The sequence below is a fragment of the Cryptomeria japonica genome, chromosome 6 (assembly GCF_030272615.1).
Source record: "Cryptomeria japonica chromosome 6, Sugi_1.0, whole genome shotgun sequence".
Lineage (NCBI taxonomy): Eukaryota > Viridiplantae > Streptophyta > Pinopsida > Cupressales > Cupressaceae > Cryptomeria > Cryptomeria japonica.
Genome location: NC_081410.1, coordinates 149564401 through 149586210, shown reverse-complemented (window position 1 = coordinate 149586210; position 21810 = coordinate 149564401). Strand labels below are relative to the sequence as shown.

At 35.4% G+C, this 21810-nt stretch overlaps 1 protein-coding gene across 3 annotated transcripts; it reads left to right on the top strand.

Moving 5' to 3' along the window:
- The first annotated feature begins 14700 nt into the window (after window positions 1–14700).
- Window positions 14701–21477, top strand: LOC131064995 (pentatricopeptide repeat-containing protein At5g25630). Of its 3 annotated transcripts, XM_057999359.2 has the most exons (5): window positions 14701–15046; window positions 18022–18199; window positions 18545–18778; window positions 18902–19456; window positions 20190–21477. In XM_057999359.2, exons 2-5 carry the CDS (start codon window positions 18059–18061, stop codon window positions 21141–21143), a joined length of 1884 nt encoding a protein of 627 aa, XP_057855342.2. In that variant the 5' UTR covers window positions 14701–15046; window positions 18022–18058; the 3' UTR covers window positions 21144–21477. The 3 variants fall into 3 exon arrangements, with proteins under 3 accessions (XP_057855342.2, XP_057855340.2, XP_057855341.2); XM_057999357.2 differs by having other exon boundaries at window positions 14703–15046; window positions 18545–19456; XM_057999358.2 differs by lacking the exon at window positions 18022–18199 and having other exon boundaries at window positions 14703–15046; window positions 18545–19456.
- The last annotated feature ends 333 nt before the right edge of the window (window positions 21478–21810 follow it).

The following is a 21810-nucleotide window of genomic DNA, read 5'->3' as shown; positions in this document are numbered from 1 at the left end:
CTGTACTACCTCGCCTTAAAAAATCAAGCCGAACTTCTAAGAGTAGGTTCTAAACATCTCCTTTTTTCGAGATCCAAATTTGTGGCTCAATGGGATATCTGTAGCTTACTGCTTCTACCAGTTTACTTCAATAATTTATTTTTTTATCGTAATTTCCCAATTACAAATCCAAATAAATAAGAGAATAACCAATACAAACTAGTTGAATTCAATCAAAATCTCAAACCTTTCCCCATTGGGATTAAGCCTAGATCTATTGGGTTCAATGCTCTTTCAATATAATTGGGTTAATTGGGCTATTTAGTGGATTTACTTAGTGAAACCCTAAATCCCAATTTTCCATCCATTACATATTTAATATTTTTTCCTTAAAGATAAAGCAATTAACCAACACAAAATCACACATACAATGAACACAAGATTTACGTGGAAACCCAAAATGGTAAAAATCGTGATGAGAATATCTTCTTTGATCTCCTGCCTAAATCCAGCCACACAAAAAATTGATCACTTACAATATAAAGTAGGAACCAACCTACAAGAGACAAAAATCCCTTACTCCAAGATCAGAGCACCAACTCAACAAGTGAGACACCAATCATACCAAAATACAACGATATTAATTGCAAGGCTTTAAACTGAATACACAGATTTCTTAGACATAGATATTATAATAGTTGTGGCTATACAATTACATGTGGATTCGACCTCATGGTGAGCTCCTCACAATCTACTAACTCCTCTGTCACATCTTTGACACACCTTTGACATCAATGACAACATATGTTCAACAATATCCCCCTTTGTCATTGATGAAAAACAACAAAATTCTATTAGCATGCTAACACAAACAAATCCCTTTTGGAAAGTCCCCCTATGTGATAAAATAGTTGAATCTTCTATGCATTTTAAGTATTTTGAGTTTATCTCTCCCACTTTAGCTTCACAAGAAGCTTCAAGACTTCACTCAGTCAAACTGGAATTTCTACTCAGTCCTAGATGTGATGATCAACTTCCACTGGACACAAACACTCCTAAAGCTTATTAATAACTTGCTAAGATCACCTTAGAGGTTCCATTGAATCTCCAAGCTCTAATGACAACTTTGATGAGGTCAAATTACCCTTCTGAGGCTCCAAAAACCTTGCCAGAAAAGACCACTAGACAAAGGTGCCAACAAGGGACTATGGCACCTTGTCAGGGCACTAGTTGATGTAGGAGCATCCACGGTGTAGGGGCTATCCTCATCAATAAAACATATGATTCATTTCTATTTTTCATAGTTTATGTGAATAAATATTGTAGTTTGAATGTTTCGGTAATAAAGGCCAATTTATTTTTAGATATTTTTGTTAGCACCATATGTTAAAACTTTGTGTAAATTTGGATGCATTTGTTGGCATTTACAATGTCAAATATTTCAAATTGGTCAACGTAGGTGTTGGATTTCGAAGAGACCCAACCTACATGGAATGGCATGCATTTAATGCATTCTGACAAGATTCCAAGAGTTATAAACTATGATAGTTCATTAATGTCAAAATGGGCACCCAAGTTGGATTTCATGTCTTAACTATTTTAGGAGTCAACTGAGTGGAGATAATGACAAAGTTGGACTGTTAATATTGGCATATTCCTAGATGGTGGTCTAAGAAACTCAATTTCCAAATTAAAAATATGAATCCTTTTGGGTTTGGGAGTAGCCTTTCTGGGGTCATTTAATGCTCATTCAAAGCCATTTTATAGATCTTTTTGATGAATAAAATCTAATTCTTTCATTTTCTTAAGAGTTTGTAAATTTGAAGGTGTAGAAGGAAAGAAGGTTGAAATCAAATTAGAAGGTGGTTTTGTTTTTGTAGTTTCTTCTTATATGTGGTTTTGTTATTATACTCAAAATTGTAGGTGTTTATGTGAAGCAAACAAGCTCAAAGTTGCAAACAATCTCATAGTTTACATTCATATTTGAAGTTTATGTAAGGTTGTTGTTGTAGATCAGTTTTACATCAAATTTGTAAAATGATTGTGTCAATTTTATATCATTTTTGTAATGATTTTCATCAACCTTTATGGCTATCATATCAATGTAATTTCAATTATGCTTTGATGTCATATCAATTCAAGTGGTTTGGTGAGAGAAAATTTCATTATTCTTTACAAATTTTTTATGTTGTTTGAAGCAATTTTTGAATAACATTGTATGTCCAATAGAGAGTTTTCTATTTACATCGATTTTATTTTTTGTGAGAGGTCTCTTCTATCTACATCACCAGTGCACTAAAGGGACACTAGGATGGCATGTTGCAGTCCTCTGGGTGCAATGTAGTCCATTGCATACTATATATTCATTAAAAAAATTCAAATATAAACCACATGGTGTTAGCTGATTTCTCACCAAATAATTTTTTGAAATACTATTTTTCTTAAATTTTATTGGGAGCACACAAGACATTATGATATGGTTTTATTGAAAAAAATACAAGAATTTAGTGTGATCCTACTATTTGAACCCCTTAATCTCCACCATTTTCAAAACAAATTAATAGCTCAAAAAGTAGATTCAAAGCACTATGATTCTTGTTCTTGTCATGTCTTCAAATTTTAAGTGTAATAGTCTTCGATTTCTCCTCCAAGATCATTTTTTCCTAATAAAAAAAAAGTAATCACTTAAAGACCCCTTTTGGTTCCCCATTTCTATGCAGTCACCCACCTATCATCTATGTCTTGGTCCAAAAAAAGTCACTGCCATCTTTGATTTTCTATCTAGTGTCCTAATTTTTTACATGGGTTGGAATACCTTCTTGTGTATACTGAATTGCATTCTTTTTCTTCTATCCAATTTTTTATCTTCTTTTAGGTCCCTTTAATGTTGCTAAGCCAAACTTTTCATTAAATTCAACACTCATCACTTTAGAGGAGGTTTAAATATGAAGCACACACATAGCTACAAACAAGATCTTCACAATGATGCCAAAAATGTTAGATCCCAAAACACTTATCCCAAATCCTAGAACTTTTCTCCACCTTTAAGGCCAAGGGTTGTCTTCAAGAGGGTGAATAGAGGCTCATCAATAGACTCAAACCAGTTAAAGGTTAAAATACGACAATAGATAATCTCTCCTACTCTTTTGGCTTAGCTTAAAACTAGGAGGGTATTCCTAGAGGTATGTCTAAATAGACACTAAAATAAACAAAATAAACATCACTAATGTGTGCCACTAAGCAGAATTCAACTAGTTATAATAACCTCTCTCTCTCTCTCTCTCTCTCTCTCTCTCTCTCTCTCTCTCTCTCTCTCTCTCTCTCTCTCACACACACACACACACACACACACACACACACACACACACACACACATTACAAGAAAAAAACATTACAAGAGCATAAATATGTTGTAAATGATTTGCTAACAATATAGCATTCATTTCACTTTGTATTTATACCTAGTTGCAATATTGAATTATAAACACTAGTATATCAATATGCTTGTTATACTATTAGTGAATGAGTTTGATGATTATAATGGGTGTGAAAGGTAATGACTCCTACTAATTGGTTCCTTATTGGGCAATACAATTATAACAAACCATAACAAGAAAAAAACTATAAATAACAATAAAGGTATACTATAAAATAAACACTTATGCTTAATAATACTTCTTTGGCTCACTAATTTTAATCTACAATAGGTAAGAAATCATTGCATTACTAAGTACACAATAGATATATATGATATAACATTTTTAAATACCCATTATAGGCATGCCATCAAAAATGGTGGAAGGAAGTTTACAAGAAGTGGCTTTGTCACACCTTTCAATATATAAATAATCCAAAATACAACTAGTCAAGGAGACAATTATTTACCTAATTTTATTTTGTAGTAGCTACCTCTTGTAACCCAATAAGCAACTTTAATGGGGGATAAATTATAAACATTGAAACCCTAGAATATTATATACTATAGCTATAGAAAACCCAAAACAACCAACCACTTGCTTGAATAAATGAATTACATAAATAGATTAGCCACATGGGAAATCAAGTAGTGAAGGAAATAGTGCATGACTTTGATTTTACAAATACTCCCCATGCTCTTATCTGCATCATGGTAAATGTTATGTAACAAATTATCCCATTTGAGATCCATACCTTCAAATATTAATGTCATGTGAATTATTGTGCAACGATAAAGAAAGAGCCTAAAAAAATGTTGAAATAGTGGCTTGGAGATGGTGTATCAATTATAGGGCTTTGTAATAATAACCATGGTATGGGTTGAGCATTAATTTCCTGCTTTGAATGTATACCAACATATATAATGATGATTTTTGGATGTTGGGTCATTAATAAAGATTTGGGTCATTTAGGAGGATAGGCAGGAGCTACAACAAGAAATGGTGGGTATTTTAGGCTAACAACATGGGTTAGAAGAAACTCATACTATATGCCAAGTATTAGAGCATCAAAGAATCGAGAGTGGGTAGGAAGTCATGCAAAAGGGATGAGGGAAGGGGAAAGTGGAAATGTTGAAAGTTTGACTCTAACAGATGTTAACAAAGGAGCAATAGATTTTTAGCATTTTAGGGATGGGAAAAGGTGCCTAAATAAGAGAAGGTTGAAAGTGAGATCTCAGTATAAAGGATTTAAGATAATTATAGGATATCAAGATTTAGGGATCAATGAGAACTCATACCACATGCTAGGAATACAATGATGTGTTGTCATTGATGTCAACATATTCTTCTGTGTGTTCCAGTGTTGTAGTCAGATTAAATAAGTTGGTTTGACCAGTGTGTTGGAGTTGAACTGTTGCAATTTAATGGGTTTTGAGATGCCCATCTCTAGTTGATTCAACATAAGTTTTAGTGGTCCGCATGATATTTTGATCGATTTGTGTGATCCAGTATTGAGGATGTTTGTGTTATTCGATATTCTGGTTTGTGCTTCGCATTGCTCCAGAATGGCTATATCTTAGTTTGTGGATTTGGCAGAGTGTTTGGGACATTCATATGTGCTCTCAATTTAGATGGTTCATGATTTGAAAGTCCGCAAGTGAATCCTTTAGTTTGACAGTCAGTTCAGTGTATGTTCTTGAGGTTCAGTATAATGATGATGATGATTCTAGTAAGTGGTGATGTTGCGGTTGTTGCTCTGTTGATTCACGTTGCTTGTGGATTTTTCTAGATCAGGTCCTATCTGTGTTGATGATTTGCATTGGTCATTGTGTGCGTTATTGATCATTTTCTTGATCTAGTGGTGTTCTTTGTGTTATGCGACATTCTTGGTGATTGTGGCATGTGGCAGATGTTTGAGGAATAATTGTTGGAGGTGTTGTGTGTTTGCGGTATTGATTTGGGTCCAGACTATGTCTTAGCCGACATTGTTTTGGTCTGCATGTGTTGATATAGCATGTGAGGTTATTATTTTGCAATTTGTGTTGAGGGTTTAGCCGACCTTAAAATATAGGTTGATGATTTTTATAAATACATGTAGTATTCATTTGTGAGATGTATCTGCATGTGCGAATATTGTTTTGATCTTTTAGTGGCAAAGGAGAAAAGTGAAGAAGTGTAAAAGAGTGTGAAGAAGTGGAAAGAGTTGAGTTCGAGTATCTGTGCTTAACCGGAACTGTAACCAGGCTTTGGGAGATGGTATTTCACAGTTCATGTAATCTAGATTATTGCCCTAATCTTTGTAAGATAGTGAGTCTTCCTTAGGGTTGTAGCCCTTCTTGTATTTGAACAGTGAGCTCTAGGTAGTGCACCTGAATGCATGTGAATTCCCCATTGTAATATTTACATTTACTCCTAACAGAGTATTATCTAATTGTAGGTAGGTTCCCATCGTGGTTTTTCCCTTAGCTGAGTTTTTCATGTCTAAAATATTGGTGTTGTGTGTTATTGATGTGGAGATGGTTTATGTCTTCATTGCTAATAATTAGATCTAAACTTAAGTTTGAATTGTGTTGAATTTGAGAGCAAACTGATTCACCCTCGCCCCTTTTAGTTTGTTGCATTGTTGCCAACAATTGGTATCAGAGCTAGATCTTCTGGAAGAAGCTTGATCACTTGAGGAGATCTGAGAAGGAAACCTTTGCTTTTAAGAAGGATAGTCCGTGATTTGATGGAATGAATAACACTCTCTAAAAGAATTAGATGGAATTTCATTTGAGATGCATCAGTGAAGACTATTGGATGATTACTAAGAATGTGTATAATGATCCTCAAAATGGTCCTACCACTCCATATGAGATTAAGGAAGCTGAATTCAATATTAGAGTTGAGGAAGCATTGTTGAGTGTCTTGTCCGATTCTGAGATGACTAATGTGATGGATTTGCAAATTGCTCATGAGATCTCGAAGAAGCTAGAGACTTTCTATGAAGGTGATAGCCATGTGAAAGTTATTAAGTTGCAAAGCTTGAAGGGAAAGTATGAGATGTTGAAGATGGGTGAAGATTAGAACATTACTTCCTTTATGCAAAAAGTGAATGAGCTTGTATTGAACATTAGATGTGCTAGTGGAGTATTGGAAGAACCTAAGATTGTTGCCAAGGAGCCAATATCATTGCCTCCTACTTACAAGCATAAGGTTGTTGCTATTGAAGAGATCTGAACTATGACATATGTGACTAGAGAAATGCTAATTGGTAAACTTGCTACTTTTGAATTGAGCGAATTTGGTGAGGCCCCTCCAAAATCTGAATCTGCATTTAAAGCTACTATATCTAGGAAGCAGAAATATGATTCGAGAGAAATTTCTACAAGAGTATACAAATATGAGAAGGAGATGAGAGAGATTGAAGAAGATGAAAGAGAGCTTAAAGAGATTGAAGCCCTGATTGCTAGAAGATTGCCTAAAGGTGTCGGTAAGTATGAAGGAAAGTTGTCTTTTAAATGTTTTTCATGCAATAAGATAGGACATTTTGCCTCAAGGTGTTTGGAAAGAGATAGAAATCATAAGAAGCCATGTAAGCCATATAAGCCTAAATATCAAAAAAAGTGTTACTTCGCTACTGATGAAGGTGTGACAGATGATGAGTCTGAGAAAGGAAATTGAAGAGATGAATAAGTGTTCATTACTATCAACGAAGATGATCCAGTGACTGTCGATTCTACTAGCTGAATTGTTGAAGAGAAAGCTTTAGCTGCCATAGTTGAAGAGAAAGATGAATGGGTTATTGACAGTGCTTTCCCTCATCATATGACAGGTGATAAGAGTAAATTTGTGAGTATGGAAAAGTATGATGGTGTTGTAGTAAGGTTTGGAGATGACAAAGTTGGCATAATCCATGGTAGAGGTGTTATTTCTCTTGATGGTAAGCATAACACTGATGATGTCTTGTATGTTGAAGGTCTAAAGAATAATCTTTTGAGTTTAGGATAGATGATTGATAAGGGATATGATTTTCAATTCAAGGATGGTAGATGTAAGATCTTAAGTAGCTTCAGAACTGAAATTACATCGAGCACAAAGACTAAAGGTAATATATTTCACTTGAATGTTGGTGGTAAAATTTGTTCGATTGTCCACGTTGATGAAAGTTGGTTATGACATAGAAGGATGTGTCAAGTAAATTTTGATTGCATGGTTAAGATAAGTTCCACTCAAGCTTTGAGAGATCTGCCTAAGATTGTAAACCCTTCTAATCCGGTATGTAAGGAATGTTAATTAGGTAATAAGACAAGAGTTTCTTTCAAAAGTAAACAATATACTTCTAATGGGATATTGGATCTTGTGCATAATGATTTGTGTGGTCCCTATAGAGTAAGAAGCTTGCAGAGTCACAAGTATTTCATGTTGCTGATTAATTATGATTATTCAAGGATGACGCATGTTACTTTCTTAAGGGAGAAGTTTAAAGCATTGGAGAAGTTTAAGATTTTCAAAGTTATGATTGAGATAGAGACTGGTATGAAGCTGAAGTGTCTAAGATCTAACAGAGGTGGTGAATTTACCTCTGGCGAGTTCAATTCTTTTTATGATGAGCATGGGGTGAAGAGACAATTATCTGCTCTGTGGACCCCTCAACAAAATGATATTGTGGAAAGAAGAAACAAGACAGTTTAGGAAGTTGCTAGAACAATGATGATTGAAGGAAATGTTCTGCATATTTGTTGGAGAGAAGCTGCGAGTATTGTTGTATACACTTTGAACCGAGTTCATATCAAATGTGATACTGGTAAGACTCCTTATGAGTTATGGTTTGGTCATGCTCCTACAGTTAGATATTTTAAAATTTTTGGCAGTAAATGCTATATCAAAAGAGATGAAGATCTAGGGAAGTTTGATGCTAGAAGTGATGAAGGAGGCTTTCTTGGTTATTCTACTAAGAGTAAATCCTAGCGATGTTATAATAAGAGAATGAGGAAGATTGTTGAAAGTGCTAATGTGAAGATTGATGAAGGAAATGAGTATCAGTCTAGATACTCCAGATATGATTTAGATGATTAGATTGTCACTGCAGGTAAAGGAAAGCAAGTGCAAACCCAGAACCAATGCAGAATGCTCCGGAAAAGCCTAAGAATGAAGGTGCAAGTGCTAGCACAAAAGAAAGAGTTAAAGAGTCTGAGAATCATGAAAATCCTAAGACTCCCAGGTATGTAAGGTTAAATAATTTAGAGAATCAATTAATTGGAGATAAGAATAGAGGTGTGATGAGTAGGAGAATAGATACTAAAGAGTATTGCTTGATTTCTAAAATTGAACCTAAGGATGTTGATGAAGCTTGTAAAGATGAAAATTGGATTAAAGATATGGAAGAAGAATTGAATCAGATTGAGAAGAATAATGCATGGACTTTAGTTCCCAAACATAAGGATAAAAATGTAATTGGAACTAAGTGGGTGTTTCTGAATAAATTGAATGAGCAAGGTGAGGTTGTTAGGAATAAAGCTAGACTTGTTTGTAAAGGTTATTCTCAAATGGAAGGTATTGATTTTGATGAGACTTTTGCTCCAGTAGCTAGAATTGAAGTTGTTAGATTGTTTCTATAGCGTCCTAAAATTGCGACACTTGCAATTTCGACTGATTGCGACACTTGCAATTTTGACTGCATTTCGGTCTTCACGATGGCGACGCAACACGGAACCTGAATGGAGACCTCGAAACCTGTCCACGACATCAAAAACTGCATTTTTCCCAGCACCCTGGCCTAATCCTCCTTGCACCCTGCTGTCCTGGGAGGTGGGACCAGAGCGCCCAGTGCCCTGGTCCTTCAGGACCATGGCGCCCAGCGCCCTGGTCCCTAGCCCTATTTTTGGGCCTGGTCTCTTTTGGGGCCTCGGGTCTTTATGTTTGCAATTTGGAAAATAATCTTTCCTGGTCGGCCTAAGGTCGGGAAAATCAGTCTATCAACCCTAATTGGCAAGTATATAAACTACATTTCTTCTCCCATTTTGGAAGAGGGAAAAAGGAAGGACATATGTGTACAAGATGCATTTAAGCATTCAAGCATTCCTTCAAGCAATTGATCATTCTAAGTCTCCATTCAAGGCTAAGTGTTGCATTCAAGACAAGGATTCAACCATTGAAGAGGAGATCACATACAACATACAACATACAACATACAACAACATCTACACCTTCGCATGTAAGAATACAAACATTCTTACAACAAGGTACTAGTACTTGTTTTACAATCATTTACATTTACAGCATTTCTCATTTCTTGGTTAATTCCAAAACTGGGGTTTGACCTAAGGGCAAACCCCTAATCCCTAACCCCCCAATCGTCTTCGCTTTTCTATGTGTAGGTTGCAGGTACGCGACTGAAATTGAAGATCTGGAATCCTTGTGCAGAGACGAACAGATCCCCCTTCGTTTTGCGGATTTTTCGGAGGACCGTGTGCACGCCGGGCGCCATCGTCCCGTCAACTTTTGCTCAAATTTGCAGGACAGCGCCGTCTCGACATTTTACTGCTAATTCCAGGTCCGCAGCTTCATCCTATATCCCTATCTCAGTTTATAAGTGAATCTTTCTCACTTTTCATGCATTTCTAGCTTAATCCTTCTATCTACATTCTTTACAAAAGAGGGTAGCCTTGCTGTCTTAACCCTTGAAACTCATTTAGAATCCAATCTTACATTGCGTGGGATTGGATCTTGTGGGTTTCAACCCCTCTTTTGAATGTAAAGTCTCTCCTAAGTGAAAACCGACAATCCTAAGTGACCTCCCCTTTCCCCTTTGGAGTGGTGGAGGGAACACTTAGGGTTCGCTCGCGATTTTCCGCTTTACAGTTTCTTACTTATGCTGCTTACAAAGATTTCAAAGTTTATCAGATGGATGTCAAGTCGGCCTTTCTTAATGGTGAGTTGGAAGAAGAAGTCTACATTGAGTAACCAGATGGCTTTTAGTTGATAGATCAGAAAGATATGGTTTGCAGGTTAACATTGTATGGATTGAAGAAAACTTCAAGAGATTGGTATGCTAGATTGGATAAGTATTTAATGAAGCTTAAATTCAATAAAGGTACTTCTGACAGTAATCTGCACTTCAAGATTGATAACGATAACATCTTAATTGTTGAAGTTTTTGTTGAAGACATTATCTTTGGTGGTATTTTCATATATCAAACTAAATATGTGAAAGAATTATTGAAAAAGTTTGGTTTAGATGATCCAAAGCTTGCTGGTACACCTATGGTGACCAGATGTAAGCTGATAAAGAATGATGATTATTCAAAGGCAAATCAAACTAGATATAGATCTATGATTGGTGGTTTGTTGTGTTTGAATATGACTAGACTTGATATTATGAATGATGTGTGTCTTGTTGCTAGATTTCAAGTTGATCCTAAGGAATCTCATGTTGTTGTTGTGAAAATAATTTTCAGATATTTGAAAGGGACAGTTGAATTTGATTTGTGGTATCCTAGAGATGATGATTTCACTTTAAGTGCTTTTACAGATGTTGATTGGGCAAGTGATGTTGATGATAGAAAAAGTACTACTAGTGGTACATTTTTCTTGGGAAAGATGTTGGTTTCATGGGCAAGTAAGAAGCAGAATGTTATATCTTTGTTTACTGCAGAAGATGAATACATTGTTGCTACTAGCAAATGTACTCAGGTGATTTGGATGAAGCAGATATTGAAGGATATCAGAGTTACTTTCGATGAGCCTACTGCTATATACTGTGACAATTCAAGTGTTATCATTATCTCTAAGAATCTGGTGTTGCATTCCAAGACAAAGCATATATCAATCAACTTTAATTTCTTAAGAGAGGAGGTGAATGAGAAAAAAGTCAAATTGGAGTATCTTAGAGAGAAGCTAGGGGTGATTACCCCTCCCGATGAGAACTAAGATGCATGGAGTTGCATCAGTCTAATGGACTTCACAGAGATATCTTGTGATCCAGATTGATGGGTGTGGTTGCTACTCAGGGGGAGTAGTCAGTGTTGTGGTTCAAATGTTCAGATTTGTGTGTTTATCAAAGGGGGAGAGAATCAAGATTTGTGTTGTATGTACCTTTGTTATTGATGTCAAAGGGGGAGAGAAGCATACGAAAAACCCTATGGGGAGAGAGTATGTTGAGTTGTGTGTATAATCTTATGAGGAGATTGTTGGTTGTTGATTTTTTTCTTTGCATTGATTGTTTTTCACATTCATATGTTGCCATCAATGTCAAAGGGGGAGATTGTTGGAAAGTTTGTTGCAATGATGTGTTGTCAATGATGTCAACATATTCTTCTATGTGTTCTAGTGTTGCACCTAGATTAAATAAGTTGGTTTGACCAGTGTGTTGCAATTGAGATGTTGTGGTTTAATGGGTTTTGAGATGCTTATCTCTAGTTGATTCAACAAAAGTTTCAGTGATTCGCATAATATTTTGATCGAGTTGTGTGATCTGGTACTGAGGATGTTCATGTTATTCAATATTCTGGTTTGTGCTCTGCATTGCTTTGAAATTGCTATATATTGGTTTATGGATTTGGCAGAGTGTTTGGTACATTCGTTTGTATCCTCAATTCAGATGGTTCGTGATTTGGAAGTCTGCAAGTGAATCCTTCAGTTTGACAATTAGTTCAATGTATGTTCTTGAGGTTTAGTATAAGGATGATGATGATGATGATTATTCTAGTAAGTGGTAATGTTGTGGTTGTTACTATGGTGATTCATGTTGCTTGTGGATGTTTCTAGATCAGGTCCTATCCGTGTTGATGGTCGCATTGATCGTTGTTCGCATTATTGATCATTTTCTTGGTCTGGTGGTGTTCTTCATGTTATGCAACATTCTTGGTGATTGTAGCATGTTGCGGATGTTCGAGGTATAATTGTTGGAGGTGTTACATGTTTGCGGTATTGATTTGGTTCTAGACTATGTCTTAGCTAACATTGTTTTGGTCTGCATGTGTTGATATAGCATGTGAGGTTATTATTTTGTAATTTGTGTTGAGCGTTTAGCCGATCTTGAAATAAAAGTTGTTGATTTGTATAAATACATATAATATTCAATTGTGAGATGTATTTACGCGTGTGAATATTGTTTTGATCTTTCATTGACAGAGAAGAAAATCAAAGAAGTGCAAAAGAGTGTGCAGAAGTGGAAAGAGCTGAGTTCGAGTATCTGTGCTTAACCGGAACTGTAACCAGGCATTGGGATATGCTATTTTTCATAGTTCATGTAATCCTGATTGTTGTTTGAATCTTTGTAAGATAGTGAGTCTTCCTCAAGTTTGTAGCCCTTCTTGTATTTGAGCAGTGAGCTCTAGGTAGTGTGCTTGAATGCATGTGCATTTCCTATTGTAATATTTACATTTATTGCTAATAGGGTATATTCTCATTGTGGGTAGGTTCCCACTATGGGTTTTCCACATCAAAAATCTTGGTGTTATGTGTGTTATTGATGTAGTGATGGTTTATGTCTTCATTGCTAATAATCTCATCTGAATTTAAGTTTGAATTGTGTTGAATTTGAAAGCAAACTGATTCACCCCTTTGCCCCCCTCTCAGTTTGTTGCATTGTTGCCAACGAGGAATGAGATTGAGGTATAGAAAAGTCTGATACTCCACAAAGACTTAAGAGATGGACAAAGAAGAAATGCATACTTTCATGGTAAAAACATAAATTCGTTTCACACTTTTGTCAAGGAATTGACCAACACAAACAAAAATGTTCAACTTCAACTATATAAATGTGGCCTTTATGTTTTGTATTTAAAAATTATGTAAATTGATTAAATTTGAAAGTCTCGATGAAGTTTATGCTTGAAATTTTTAAAAAATAAAACTAATTTGATGTTTGTTTTTTTAATTTTTGAGCAAAATTTGAATTGATGAAAATTTTAGAAAAAAAGTGAGATTGAGTTAAAAAAAGAGAATAATTTTATTTTTCCCTAATTTTTTTCCAAATAGATAATTGTAATGTCTAGTGCATGAAAACAAAATTTGATTGATATTTGTTTTGTAATAATGTTTTAAAATCCAACTTACCAGAATGTCACAGTTTTCATTTAATGACAACTTTTATCTATTTTTTTTCTTTTCAATAAATAAATTATATTGTTTTGGAGAGGATGCCCTCATCTAGTCACCTTATATTTTTCTAAACTTCTAAAAATATTTTTTAAAAAAAATCAATTTCTAATCAATCTCATGTTTGATTATATAAAATTACTTGCAATGTTTTTTGAAAATATCTTATTAAAACTAATCAAAATTGGATTTTAAGCTTTGAGCTCTACAAAAGGGTATTTTTAGATTTTCATGAAAGTTCTCCTAGTTGAAGAAATTTAGAGTTAAAGTTGAAGTTTTTTTGAATTCAAAATTTCGAAAGAATAAAATTATTTTATGATTGTGACATAACAGGTTTTGGCCAAAACTCTAGTGTCACATATATGCCACATGATTTTAGGAAAAAGCCTTTCACCCAAAACTTTTCTAGCCTATCTAGTAGAATGTGGCCTCTCAAGATTTATTTTTAATTTTTGATATCTATTTGGTGTTAGGACATGGATTTCACATAATAACTAACATTTTTGGAGAATTTTTTGGGTTGTGAGGGTCATGTTCTCCTTGGTCAAACCCTTAACAAACTAGCAACTAGCATCTTTGGGGATTACGACTAAGCAAAATGATTGAATACAAAAAGAAACATGCAAGGGACCAATGATGATGTCACAAGTAGAAAAATGCAATGATGTTCTCCTTGGTCACACCTTTAAGCCTTTAAATCTAGATTTTTTTTTTCACAGCCTATTATTTAAGATAATTTTTAAATGAGCAAATAGGTGTCCTTAAGTACCAAAAATAAGCACACAATTCAACATTCTATGCACTAAGTTAGCTCATAACAACTAGTGAAATAGTTGACAAGGTAAGAATTTAAATCTTAAAATTTTAAAGTGAAGAATTTAGATTTGAATTTGTTTAATGATCTAGTCCACAATCCTAAATTTAATTTAAGGTGACAAACAATAAATCTACAAACTAAAGATGACTATTTAAAAATGATAATAAAAACAATGATATAAGATGTCATGAATCAATTCCTCATAAATTATATTTTTTTTTTTAATAAAAGACTCATAACCTGAAATATATTAATATATATAAAAAGATACATATGAAGTTTAAAACAACCAGATAACCATACATTAAAAACATTCTAATAAAAAAAAAACTTAAACCACATAACAAAAAGACACGGGCATACAAATTTTACAATATGGGGAAATCAATCTAGAAAATCCCATCTTATCTTTCTTTTGGATAATAAGAACCATTAGAGCAGACATGGTAAAACAAACTCCCATTAAAATGTGTGCCTGTGGATTTAGATTGTGTGGCCAATTAACAAGCACACGCATTACAGTTGGAGAGCAGCCACACAGAATTCATGATTACATAATACTGCATCACCTCGCCATTTTTGAATTTTGCGTGCCCACATTCATGTACAGACTACCATTTATTTGTGCTTCGTATGAAGGAGAGTTCTCATACTCTTTTTGTTGGGACTCTTCACGATAGATCCTAGCTCATAAGACATGGCAATATCTATTGGTTCAGCACCCTCCATAAATGTACAATGCCAGAAACCTGTAAGAATCCTCAATTCCGGTACTCTATTTTCTTTTTTTAAAAAGTTGAACGTATATTTGTACTGCGCCAGTGCTCAATATGAAATGCATGCTTGTTATAGTTTGCATAAAAAAATGAATGTTTCAGATTTGAGTTTTTTGGGGAATAATCTTGCCTTAAACCATTTGTATCAAGATAGTTTTTATCAAAATTAGTTGTTTCTGCGTCGGTCCATGAACACATTTTACATCAGACATGATTGAATTTTTATGTGAAGGCACAGGCTATAAAGGGGCATTGATTGTTTTGATGTTTTGCTAGTAGATGTCAAAACAGATGAGTTAGCAACCGATTGTAAGGTAGCCCCTGCATATTTTATTCAACCAGTCAGTCTATTTGTTACCTGTGTTTCCAAATGACTTGTCCACCATTTAAAGTTGAGCGAAAGAAAACTTTGGTAGCTACTAGGTAATGAGGAGGTTTCATCAGAGGTAGTGTTACACATTTACCCAAAAATTCATTGCTCAAATTAGTTCTTTTGCGTAGTTTATTCAACCAGTCAGTCTATTTGTTGCCGGTGTTTCCAAATGACTTGTCCACCATTTGAAGTTGAGAGAAAGCAAACATTGGTAGCTACTATATAATGAGGAGGTTTCATCAGAGGTACTGTTACACTTTTACCCAAAAATTCATTGCTCAAATTAGTTCTTTTTTATATTCTCCGCAATATCTTAAAACACAGCTTTGGACAGGCTGCACTGCACATTAAAGACTTCGTTTGATCTTCGATGCAAGGTTTGATGTGTATCTATTCTTCGAAATCTGGCAAGGACCTAGATGCAGACTCTCCCCTTTCATTCACATGTCATTCAGGGGGCAGACTCCAGCTGGAGTGGAACCCTGCTGTGTGGTAAAAACATTGGTCAAATTCACCAATGAATCACAGCAGAATTGACTTTGATAGGAGTTTTGTCTTTAATCTTACATGTATAAAGAATCTGTTTGCATGTTGTTTGGTTCTAAGATTGTAAGTGCAACTGAAACTTGCATGGGTGCTAGGTACTTGAGAGACAAGTTCTTCATTATGCCCTCAATTCAACTGCATTTTCACCTTATTTAGATGAGACTATTGTATAGTACTATTTGGCATGGTTATGGTGATTTCTTCTGCAAATAGTTTGTAATGTATAGGTTGCCCGGCCCCATTGGTCTCACAGTCACTTTGAGCTTTGAGCTGGGGTATTCTAGTAAGCATGGATTAGTATTTGAACCCTGAGATTCACCAGTTCAAAATCCTATTCTTAGATTGCCTGTTGCTGAATTGAGATATTGATTGCAATGGGTTGTGAATCAACCATGGTGTTTAAAGTTGAAGCTATTTGGATGATGCTAAATATCTATACCAAATCCAGAAGCATTTAATTTAATGTTCATATAATAAAATATATTGATAAATAATGATTTGCTGCATAGATTTACCCTCGAGCAAACATATGTGAAGAGAGATATATACTCCTATCTAGTGATAGCGACTCTTAACCATGTTACTTTATTTATTGGATGTATTTATATTTCTCTTGATTCATGTGTTTGTGTGCATTATGTTGAGAACAAGAAGTCAGCCCATACACGTAGCTAATTGTTGACAGTTTCACTGGAATTTCCCAATGTTTACAGTTGTCAATTGTTGTGCAATGCTGCTTAACTGAAAGCTATTATCCTATTAAGTATCAATTTGTGAGGATTATCCTATTGGGCATTCCCATTGCTGAGCTCAGACTCCAGCTCGTCAACTGCTTAGCCTTCATCATTTAGAGTGGTCAGAATCTCCTCAGATTGACCATTAGTTCTCTGAAGAATGAAGATTTGATCAGAAATAATGAGGACTTGGTGTAGGAGAAAAGTTGAAAACATAGTGATAAAATTATGAAAATCGTATATGCTCCAAGTGGTCTTGAAGGCCTTAATTTGGGCTGTTTCTAGACCCCTGCAATCCTACTGGGGCGCCAACCCTTGCCCCCTGCTCTGGTTATATACATATTTGTGTTCCCAAATTTAGGGGCTTAGCCCCCCTGTCCCTGAAACTTGTTCCCCCAATCCTGAGACACCATGGAACTATGCTTATTTTCCCATTTATTAAATAATACTGTGATGAGTAGATATATTTACATTTCTCATAGTGGGCATTGGAGGAGTAATTTTGGCAGCGCAAAAGGTATGTATATTGTCTCAAAGATAGGATGTCAGTTTTAAAAGATTAGCTGAAAAGATTCTAGAGAGTCCTTTATGGAATGCAGAATACACATGGAAGACTGCTGTAAAGCTGTTGAGAGAAAAAAGTGAGGTGTTGACAGACCGAGGAGAAAGCTGCTTCCAAAGTCTGCTGTGTTTGGATATTTTTTTCATAATAGACATAACATTTGTACTGTGTAATAGACATAATCTTTCCAGTCTGCAGTAGTGATCAAGAATGGTTTTGGCTATTAACTGCGTGTGAGGTTTTTGAATCAACATTCCAGACCATGCTCCACGATCTATTTTCAAGATGAAGATAACATTTGATTGATGGCAGATACTTGCTCACTAAATAGAAGGAGAAAGAGAGAGTGGATACAATGCAAGTCATCCTGGTGGATTGTGGAGTATGATCTGATTTGAAATGTTGATGAAAAAAACTCAGAGAGTTATATATTTCCAATTTAACGAATGCCCACTGCCCAGACATAGCTTTGATCCTAAGTGTGAATGTCGATTTTCTGAGTTTCTAACTCCATTTGCGTAGCATTTGGTGAAGTGGTTTTGTCTGGATTTTCCCTTCTTTTATCATGCGGACTACTAGAATTCAGAAAGGGCAGAGAACTGTGTTTTGGAGGTTTTGTGTATACCTTTTCCCCTTATTTTCATCACCAGCTCTTGAAAATTTTAAATGGAAATGTTAAAAGAGTAAATCTATACAGTATTTATTGATAGATTTTTTAATTCTGCGTTTATGCAGAAGAGCGAGCTAGCTTGTTAGATGCACTATAATTGAGATGTTCATGTCCTCATTTGTTATTCAAAACCATCCCCTTATGGAGATTGCACCAAGCAGCCTTTCAACAGGGAGAAGAGTATCAGCTAATAGGAAGGGAAGGGCTGAAAAGCATAATTATTTGCACCAGTCAGTTTGCAAGGTAACCCTCTACTTATCTGAAGTTGACAAAATTTATTCCAATGAGGATTTCATTGTTGAGTTCTCTGTGCTACTAATCCCGGATTCAAAACAGGAAAGAAATGTTATGAAAAACACATGGATGCAGGCATACTCTTGTTATGCCTGCTATTAACTACCAAATTTGGGTGTGTTGATATTCGTTTGGTATTGTTGTTCAATTTAGGACAATCATTTTGATATGGCACAAAACATAAACCTTAAAGTTAAAGGTTGATGAACTTGGAAATGTATAACCTTACTAATGTCTAGAGCTCTACCTATCATATTCTGTTTATGTTTGCTATAATGCTTTGTTGTTATGCAGTTACAATGTCCCAAATGTGAAAGCAAATGGCACGCATCTTCAGAATGCCCAGATGGCAATGTCTGTGCTGTATGTTTTGATGACTCAGACGAAGGGCAATGTCGCTTAGTGTTTTCCAGGACAAAGATGATGAAATCGTTGATACAGATGGGGAAGGTTGAAGAAGTTAAATCTGTTTTTGATAGCTTGATCAATGAGGGGCACAGGCCCTCACTGATTACCTATACAATCTTTGTAAGTGCTCTCACTGCCCAGAAACTTTACATGGAGCTCAGATCAGTCATATCTCAGATAGAAGGGTATGGAATGAAGCCAGATGTTATTCTTTATAATGCCATTATAAATGGTTTCTGTCAGGCTGGGGATATTGAAGAAGCAATGGAAATTCTGAGGAAAATGAAAAAAAGTGGCATGTCCCCAACAACACCCACCTTCAACACCATAATCAAAGGATATGGAATTCGGGGACAGCCTGAAGAGGCCTGCAATGTGTTACAGCTGATGCTTCAGTCAACAAGTATAAAACCTAATGTTAGGACCTACAATATACTCATCAATGCTTGGTGTGCAAACAACAACCCAAGAGAAGCACGAAAGGTAATTCACATGATGAAAAACTCTGGTGTTCTACCTGACGCGGTGTCCTATAATACTTTAGCTAAAGCTTATGCAAAAAGTGGACAAGCCCAAGAAGCAGAGGAGTTAATTACAGAGATGCAGAATGCATTTGTGAGGCCAACTGTTCGCACTTCTAGCATTATTGTTAGTGGTTATTGCAAACAAGGGAAGGTTGATGATGCTATTAGAGTTATGTACAAGATGAAAGCTCTAGGGGTACCTCCAAATTTAGTTACTTGCAATATTCTTGTGAAAGGATTTGCAGACATGTTACATCCTGCTGGTGTTGATGAGGTAATCCTAATTCTTATATATCAATCATGTTTCCTATATCAACAATTTTATATAAGATTGTACCTTGGGAAAATGGAAAGCAATAGTCATGCCAAAGGCACTCCTTGTCATGGTTGTCATATTTCTATCACAAGAAAATTAGTTTCATTTTATACATCATTCTCAACTATATTGTAAATATTTTACAATTACTATACGACTCTTTTCTGATATTGTACAAGGCATTTTACATTTAGTTAACAATGGTGATTCCTTCTCTTTTATCATTTTTGTATAATTATTTTGCTGTGAATTTCAAAGGACATTCAATGGCCATATGCTACATATTTAAATTTTTTCTTGTCCTGTTGTCTGGCACATGCACGGGGTTTCTTCCAGTTGAAATTATGATAATAATACTCGTAAAATACTCTGATAAACTAGAATTTTTGCAAATGAATGATTTACAATTGACATATAATGCAATAGATGAATTTTCTAGTAGATGCATCATGCAATTGAAAGGGACTGAACTTGTTTGCATTTGGTAATAGTTTGTCATGACATTTATCATCATGAAATATAGTAATATCTCTTGTACACAAAAAAGTTGGCCATATCAACTGGGTGCAGATGTACCTGGGAATTTGAGCTTGCATTATATGGGAGGTTGAGTAGCTAGGCTTTAGTACTCTTTAATGAAATGATATGTGAACTTAATTGACTTTGTAATTCCATGTTGTCTTTTGAATAGGTGTTGGGTATTATGAAAAAGTTTGGAGTGAAACCAGATGTGGTAACATTCAGCACGATCATGAATGCTTGGAGCACAGCAGGCTTACTGGAGCATGCTAAAGCCACCTTCGAGAAGATGCAGTTAGCTGGAATAAAACCAGATCTATATGTGTATTGTATTCTTGCAAAAGGATATGTTAGAGCGAAAAAGCCAGCTGAAGCTGAAGGCCTTCTTTTAGAAATGGTGGAAATGGGAATATCTCCAAATGTAGTAATGTTCAGCACTGTCATTAGTGGCTGGTGTAGTGCTGCCAAAATGGATGATGCAGTGCGAATATACAATAGAATGATTGAGAATGGTGTTGCTCCCACTTTAGATACATTTGGTACCCTCGTATGGGGATATAATGAGGCTAAACAGCCTTGGAAAGCTGAAGAGCTGCTCCTGACAATGAAATCAGAGGGAATTCTACCTGATAAAAAAATCATCGAGTTGGTTGCCGAAGGATGGCGATCTATTGGATTAAATGAAGAGGGGGAGAGGGTTTTACGTGTTGTTAAAATGGATCCCATCTTACCAAGATCACAGCGAAAGGTTGATCTTGTGATAGATGGAATGATTACAAAGTCTTTAGATAAGCCCTACAAACAGAGCATCACAATTTCAGGTGCTCTTGCACCACATGCCTCTGGGGCTAAAACTAAACAAAGATCTCCCACTTCTACTTTACATGGGAAGTGGAACACCGTTTTGTGGGACATGAGCTTTTTTCCACAGCAACAAAGAAGAGTTTGTCTACTCTTTGACAGATATAGCTGCCATGTCAGTTTAAAGTCAGTTTGTGCCAATGTGACTTATTTTAAAAAGCTTGATAGGGGATCTGGACAGTGGCAGAATGCTTGTAACCCACTTTTAACAAAATCAAAGTTTCTTCAGTCGTCCCACACAAGTTTTCTATCTTTAAGGTTTTGATAAATTTAACTCTGGCTTAGACAGAGCATCTATTTTTTCTAGTTACGAAGTGGCCTTCCCAAAAAGAAAGAACTCGTCCCCAGTGTCTGTGGGCATGGAGTTACATTCTTACAAACAATCAATTACATCTTGCTTACTGCAATAGCTCTCTCAACTTAATTCTTTGTACAATATATTTTCATTGGTGCATTCACATTGGATATGCCAGAATTGAGATTTTGTTGGGTCTGATGCCCCCAGATGTTGTAACAATTACAAGTAACTCTTGTATAGAACTTCAATCTACGCATATTGGAAACAAATACAGGTAACCCTGAGTTGCCATTTCTTTTCAGGGGTATTGTTGAGTACTACAAAAACAAGTTTCTTTCTTAGTGTTTTGATTATTTATTGCTCATAATTACAGAGATACGCAATGAGCCCACAAAATAAGTATATTTGTGTAACTTCGCAAGTGAACCACTTTGGACTGCTCGGGAGGAGACCAAAGTATCCATGTGCCTAATACTAACGGCTTGTTTGTTCTACAATAAAGCAAGTGCCTAATACCGTTGTGCTGAAATTTAAGCTTAATGGCATCTATTTGGAGTGAGTTTGTATCTTAAATGTTATTCTGATTTGAATGCAAATCAAGTGAATAACTAAATTATATAGTTTATATTTCAAC